The 7,673-nt window shown below is 43.3% G+C and overlaps 1 protein-coding gene and 1 pseudogene across 1 annotated transcript in view; both read right to left on the bottom strand.

Moving 5' to 3' along the window:
* Positions 1-1,497: 1,497 nt before the first annotated feature.
* LOC131104874 (uncharacterized) overlaps positions 1,498-7,673 on the bottom strand; it is a 148,975-nt gene continuing 142,799 nt past the window's right edge. Inside the window, exons 5-8 of the mRNA XM_058052514.1 lie at positions 4,295-4,399; positions 3,702-3,848; positions 1,782-1,887; positions 1,498-1,662 (exon numbers count right to left, since the gene is read on the bottom strand). Of these exons, the coding sequence (XP_057908497.1) occupies positions 1,646-1,662; positions 1,782-1,887; positions 3,702-3,848; positions 4,295-4,399 (375 nt within the window). The 3' untranslated portion in view covers positions 1,498-1,645. The remainder of the gene's footprint in view (positions 1,663-1,781; positions 1,888-3,701; positions 3,849-4,294; positions 4,400-7,673) is intronic.
* On the bottom strand, positions 4,812-4,930 carry LOC131123381 (5S ribosomal RNA; annotated as a pseudogene).

Genomic DNA, 7,673 nt, shown 5'->3' with positions numbered 1-7,673 from the left:
CCACACAGCTAGGAGACCCGAGTTCAATTCCACCCTCGGCCATCTCTGTGTGGAGTTTGCACTCCGGTTTCCTCCCACATTCCAAAAACATGCTAGGTTAATTGACTCCAAATTGTCCATAGGTATGAATGTGAGTGTGAATGGTTGGGCATTGTGTGGTAAACAATAAATAATAGGAGAATGAAGGTGACTATAGGGGTGTTATTTTATGTCCACAGCGCTCTAATAATGTTAAAACCGTATACCATATTTTAAAAAATCATAAATGGGTTTTCAAGGCTTTAACTATGAAATTATAATTTTTTTTAACATGAATCATTTATCGTGAAAATTAATTGGAAAACCAATTATCGGGGGCTGCACGGCGAAAGAGTGGTTATCACGCAGACCTCACAGCTGGGAGACCCAAGTTCAATCCTAGTTTGCATGTTCTCCCCGTGTATGCGTGGGTTTTCTCCGGGTACTCCGGTTTCCTCCCACATTCCAAAAACATGCTAGGTTAATTGGCCACTCCAAATTGTCCATAGGTATGAATGTGAGTGTGAATGGTTGTTTGTCTATACGTATCTGCTCTGTGATTGGCTGGTGAACAGTCCAGGGTGTACCCCACCTCTCGCCCGAAGACAGCTAGGATAGGCTCCAGCATACACCCCCTGGTGAGGATAAGCGGTAGAAAATGAATGAATTAATGAATTTTGGGGTTTTGGCCACTGCCTAGCAAACCAGTTGAGAACCATTCTTCCAAGAAGTAGTTCAATGATATCTTACCACGGCTATTTTTCTAATTATTTGGTTAAAATAAATTAAATGACGCATTTATGTCACTTCAACAGCCAGCACAGCATTATGTTTTTCAAGACTGAACATTTCGCTAATATGATTTAGAATTTTTAGAATGGTGATATAGCGATATTTAGTGCTTTGTGTAGTATAGGGATTAAAAGTAGTCACATATTTTGGGCTGGTATGTTTTTTGTGCTGGTGTAACCAAATGGAATATTATATGTGCCCTGTGATTGGCTGGCGACCAGTCCAGGGTGTACCCCGCCTCACGCCCGAAGACAGCTGGGATAGGCTCCAGCATACCTGCGACCCTTGTGAAGATAAGCGGCAGAAAATGAATGAATTAATTAATATTGAATTTTTTTGTGGACAAAACAATTGTGTCCCGTATGAATCTACACTAAAACATTCACCCCTTTTTTTCCAGTTTCTATTTCTTTTTAGGTCAATGTCAAAATGTTTAGCTTCTCTTTAAACTCCACTTCAGCTTTACAGATGCCACATCCCCCCAAGTGTTGGTGTGTGTCGTGGTAAAGATGTCTACACATGATGCAATGATCAGTCATTGTACAGGTAATGACACCCCCCTAGTGGCAGAACCTGCAATGATTTCTCCTGAGAGGCAAAAGATGTCCTCCAATCTCTGGAGGCCACTATTTGAGGCAAAACGATACAAAGCACATGAAGTGACTGTGTGAAGGTACTGACTGTCCATAAAGTCCATGTCCTGTCCACTCTGCATGTCTCAGTTTGTTGGTGGCCACCCTCAGCTCCATGATCAGCTGTCTGGTCCTCACATCGGGCCGTCCAATGTCCACTTCCACCTCAGGGTTGTTGATCTGGCTGGCCAGGCCGTCACCCGTCACCTCCGGAAGATACCTGAATGTGTCCACACAAAGCAGGAATAACCGCTTGCTGTATCCGTGTTAAGAAAAGCATCCATCATCATTCCCGTCAGACAGTTTGTGGGTGATAGATAAATTCAATTGCTTGCTAACCTCCCCCGGGTCTGCCCGTTCCAGCAGCGGTCCTCGTTTGTGACATCGGCTGCCATCTTTTCATCATTGCAGATGGTGTGTGCAAGCGCTCCTTCAGTTCAGTAACCTGTACGGAGGCAGTTTGTGAGTCGTCATTTCAAGCCTGGAAGCGTTCTTGTGTGCAGCTTCTTTGCTAGGGTGGGAGGGAAGCGTATGAAGCCGCGGGGGCTGGAGGCAGTTCCACATGAGTCATAGTTTTGAGCGTTAAATTGATGGATTTGTGGGAATCCAAATATTGTTAGAAAGGCTGCTTTCTGTGGAGGTTATTGAGTCTTATATTACGAGTCTGAATAATACTTTCAAAATTGTCTTGTTCATTCACCTCTTTGACACAGAGAACCTGCGAAATTGCTACATTAGAGCGTTCAATTGCATTTATCCGCCCGTGCCTTTCAAACAGAACCCAGTGAAGCAGTATACTTAGGAAATGGTGTACATTTTCACACAGCAACATCCAGCAATCAGGTAATTAGTGTCACTGTGTGGAGATTTTAATATTGATATTTTCATTCATTTTCTACTGCTTATCCTCACGAGGGTCGCGGGGGTGCTGGAGCCTATCCCAGCTGTCTTCGGGCGAGAGGCGGGGTACACCCTGGACTGGTCGCCAGCCAATACAGCTGTCTAGTCTTTGAACATGAACTGATGAAGATGACAGATGAAACGTCCTCTAAGACAACTTGAATAGTCCGTTTGCGATCGATTCACTGCCCCAAGATTTATACAGTTGAGATCAATTAAATGCCCCAAGATTACAATACATAGGACAGTTCTAGTCTGAGTTTTCTGAGCTCTAGTACCATCTAGTCTTTGAACCTGAACTGATGAAGCCTGCCTGGATGACAGATGAAACGTCCACTAAGACAACTTGAATAGTCCGTTTGCGATCGGTTCACTGCCCCAAGATTTATACAGAATAGTGACACAGAAAAAATGTCTTTGTCTACCTTTTTCTTCTAGGGCAATTTGAACAGTCCATTTGGGATCAATTCGATGCCCAAAGATTACAATACAGTTCTAGTTACGGACAGTTCTAGCCTGAGTTTCTGAGCTCTTGTCCTGTCTGGTCTTTGAATGTGAACTGATGAAGTCTACTCAGTTTAAAGGCAAAATATCTTCTCAGACAACCGTCAAACAAAAGTCCAGTCCAGTTGCGATCCGTAATATCGGCAATATTAGCTCTGGATCAGACTAGAGTTCAAACAGCTCAGACTACAGCTGTCTAGTCTTTGAACATGAACTGATGAAGCCTGCTCGGATGACAGATGAAACGTCTTCTAAGACAACTTCAATAGTCTGTTTGCGATCGATTCACTGCCCCAAGATTTATACAGTTGAGATCAATTAAATGCCCCAAGATTACAATACATAGTACAGTTCTAGTCTGAGTTTTCTGAGCTCTAGTAGTGTCTGGTATTTGAACGTGAACTGATGAAGTCTACTCAGTCTAAAGGCGAAATGTCTTCTAAGACAACCGTCAAACAACAGTCCAGTCCAGTTGCGATCGGTAATATCGGTAATATTAGCTCTGGATCAGACTAGACAGATTAAACGTCTTCTAAGACAACTTGAATAGTCTGTGATCGATTCACTGCCCCACGATTTATACAGAATCGTGACACAGAAAAAAATGTTGATGCCCAAAGATTACAATAGATACTAGATAGAGTCCTGTCCAGTCTTCAACATGAAACGAGTAAATGTACTCGGGTGAAAGGCGAAAATGTCTTCTACCTCAACCTGACCAGTCCAGTCCAATCGATCAATGCTGAGATTACAATGACCTAGATAGATAGATCGGATTCAATCTCGAACTTTGGATCTATTTCCCAAGTACAGACAAAAGTGGACAGTCTAAGCTAAGTTTAACCTTATTCTTACCAGTCGGTCCAAGTTGGTGCCTGCAGCAGTGGTGGGTTTTTCCTCCGGGGTGTAGGTGCGGAAAGGCCTCCTGTTGCCCCCCGACTCCTTTGGTGAGCGCTTGGATCGTCCCGGAAGCAGTCTGGGGTTTCCAAAAGCTTGGAAGACCTACAGGAACAATATCAATTTCAGACTCAGAGTCCGTGGTCGAAAGTTTGGTGCAGCAATCACAGAAATCCAAGGTGATGGTTTTACTGCCGTTGTCACGTCACACTTTCTTTCTCTTTATCAGAGAAAAAAGCCAAGCTGTGAAGGAAAGAACTCCCTGTTCCTTGAAGCGCTGCCAAGTATTGAGGAGGACGTGGGTGCTTCTCAGGTGGACTGGCTTGCCAGGTTTCAGTCTCACAGTACGAACATCATGCTGCGTGTGGGAATGCTGCAGTGTCGCTACATGTTGTCTCAGGAAGGACATTCAAATGAGACAATAATCATCATCCAATTAAGTGGAAATGGGTCTTGAACTTTAGAGTGTTTAGTCGAATCATAGTGAAATTGGACTCAATAAGTCATTGACCATATGTCAACTGATGCTAAAACTTTGTCAACTTCCTTGCCTTGGTGGAGATGCTGACGCTGTTTTCTTGCATGTGAATGATGGCTTCGGACACTTTGACGGAGATGGAATCTGCCGCCAACTCCATGTTGAACTTCTCTGCAACCTGTTGGAGAGGGGATGGGGGAGAGAGCATGTGCGCCCACAAGTTGAAGTTACAAGGCAAATGCTGATTATAACTGATTAGCTTGAAAAAGGACAGATATTTCACATAATACAATATTTTTACTTAATTAGCTAAAAATGTCATCCAATACTTCTCTACAAGAAAGGAGAAATATGATCTCAGGGAAGAAGTACATTTGAAACACTTCTATGCTAGGACTACGTTAAAAAAGCCATAGCATTTCAGTATGTGGAATCAAACAATGGAATGGATTGAGTAAGACCCTCAAAAAATGCACAACGATGAGCCAATTCAAGAAACAATACAAACAGTTGATGTTTACTAAATACAACGATGAAGAGTCTTGAACCAGTCATGATGTGCTATACAGACATAGACATAGACCATAAAAAGCTAACAGCATCTGGTATTCCCAGGCGGTCTCCCATCCAAGTACTAACCAGGCTCACCCCTGCTTAGCTTCCGAGATCAGACGAGATTGGGCGTTTTCAGGGTAGCATGGCCGTAAGTTGCAGGGTCAACTGAAAAGATCCTATTTGAAGGCGACGCAGGCCAAACTAGACTCCAGCAAAAAGTGTCAAACAGCGTCCTCTGCTGTCAGGCAAGAGCAGAAACCATAAAAAGCTTACAGCATCTGGTATTCCCAGGCGGTCTCCCATCCAAGTACTAACCAGGCCCGCCCCTGCTTAGCTTCCAAGATCGGACGAGATCGGGTGTTTTGGGGGGGGGGGGGGTCTTTTAATATGGAAAATTCAATAAATACAAAAAAAACAGTTTATACAGCACAAGACAACAAGAAAATATGTACACTATTTACAACACAGACACAATCCACAAAACACAAACTAACACATAGGGATTATTTACAATATTTACAATGACAAGAACAACAAGACAACACACACAATGATATTTTAAAGGAATACATGAGGCAGAGGGAACAGACAATAGAACACTAGACAGTTTTTTTTTTTTTAATCGTGCTTATGTCAGGTTCAAACTCCTGTGACACTTGTAAAAACACTTAAATACACAAATACAGAAGAGACAGACAACAATATTCAAAGTTTCTCGCAGCGAGGAGAGTGAAACCACATACCCAGTGACATGCCGCTCCACTCTGAATATGCAGTTCACACTCCTCTCCTTTTATTCTCTTTCGGGGGTCCCTACTACATGGTCGTGCAACTCTAAGGGGGGGTGGAGAAGACAGTTGCACGAGCTGTATTTGTTTGTCTATGTGCGTGTGTGTATGTGAGAGCAACTACTTTTAATGTTTTATGAGTTCTTATCTTGACACATTCTTGCAGGATTAACTTGAGCATCTGCAGAGTCGCTGTTGGTGCATCCAGGCACCTCCAGGACCTGGGGGTCACTGGGGGGCTCTGATCAGGGTCACGGGAACATTCCTTCTTCAGCACATTCAAACACTTTCTATTGTCTAAGCAAATGGATATAAGGGTGATAACTAACAAAATAATACCTGTATCTACATTTTATTCTAACATTTCCCTCCTGTTTATCACGCTTTTATCTGTTTGCTGTTGTTCCTTGGGTCTCTTCTTGGTTTTTTCCTCGCAGGTCATCTTTGTCAGAAAATATGCTTACATTTAAACGGAAGTGTTCTCGTCATCTGAGTCAGTACAAGTACAAGTCAGAAACAAGTCAGGAGCATATCCACAATGGTTGTCCTAGTCATCCTCACTGTCATCGCTGCCACCTGCCACCAGTAGGGGGTACATTTCATTTATCTTTGTTGCCATTGGTGCCATGGTTAAATTCACAGTCCATATGATTCTAACCTTCAAGATAGGGATACAGCATCCACATAAGGCGCACAAAAGAAGGGCAACAGCGACTGCAATAAGCACGGACATCACGTAAGGGGACCATTGTCTCCAAAATGCTCTCCACCAGTCACCAAACACAGTGTTAACACCAGTGTTCTTCATCTTGGTGTTTAGCGCCTTTACACCAGAGATCGCACGCATCAGCATTCCTGTGGAATCTGTATTGTTGGGGACGGACATGCAACATTGGTCGCCAAGCATTAAGATTAAGATTAAGATATGCCTTTATTCGTCCCTCAGTGGGGAAATTTGTTAAGCATGGCGCACACTCCTTGCTGATTTGCCAGCAGTCCATCCAAGGCGATGCGATTCTGGAAGGCCATGAGTGACGTGGTATGGAGTTTTTTTCCAATTGCTGTGAGTCCGGCCTCGGTGTAGTTCCCAAGCTTCTGTATGTCATAGTGGAGGTAGTTAATCCTATCCACATTTTTGTTAACTTATCCATGGGATAATACTTTCAAAACCTGCTGCAACCTGATTTACTAGTTTGTATTCTAGTGGTACCCCTCGTGGCACGCTGATGGCATCGATGTAAGTGGGATTGTCTTGCGTCATCCAGTCGGTGTCTGGAACCTCCCTTTTCGTTTGGAAGTAGTTTGGGAGGTGATGTTCATCTGCTTCAAAGATAGCATTTAGTAACATGTCAACATTCATAGGGTAAATGGATACTGGAATCAGTAATGTCACTACTGCACATGTTCCGCTCATGTTATATACAATGTCATAGTTAGGGCTCGAGCACTGACCAGTGCGAAAGCCCTATTGTAATCGTAATTAGGGCTCGAGCACTGACCAGTGCGAAAGCCCTATTGTAATCGTAATGTTTATTAGGGCTCGAGCACTGACCAGTGCGAAAGCCCTATTGTAATCGTAATGTTTATTATTAGGGCTCGAGCACTGACCAGTGCGAAAGCCCTATTGTAATCGTTCCGTTTCTTTTTATTATTATTATTAGGGCTCGAGCACTGACCAGTGCGAAAGCCCTATTGTAATCGTTCCGTTTCTTTGTCTTATTATTATTAGGGCTCGAGCACTGACCAGTGCGAAAGCCCTATTGTTATCGTAATTAGGGCTCGAGCACTGACCAGTGCGAAAGCCCTATTGTTATCGTAATGTTTATTATTAGGGCTCGAGCACTGACCAGTGCGAAAGCCCTATTGTAATCGTAATGTTTATTAGGGCTCGAGCACTGACCAGTGCGAAAGCCCTATTGTAATCGTTCCGTTTCTTTTTCTTATTATTATTATTCTTCTCCGCCTTTGAGCGCCATTTTGAGGGCCTGAACATGCCCGAAAACTCACCAAATTTGCCGAGCGCATCAGGTCTGGCGAAAAATTTGATATTTTATGGGTTTCAAATATAATGTTCCAAAATTGCCTCTCTAGCGCCACCTTGAATTTAAA

The sequence above is a fragment of the Doryrhamphus excisus genome, chromosome 2 (genome assembly GCF_030265055.1).
Source record: "Doryrhamphus excisus isolate RoL2022-K1 chromosome 2, RoL_Dexc_1.0, whole genome shotgun sequence".
In the NCBI taxonomy this organism is placed as follows: domain Eukaryota; kingdom Metazoa; phylum Chordata; class Actinopteri; order Syngnathiformes; family Syngnathidae; genus Doryrhamphus; species Doryrhamphus excisus.
Note: the sequence above shows the minus strand (reverse complement) of the source record. Positions and strands in the feature narration are given on the sequence as shown.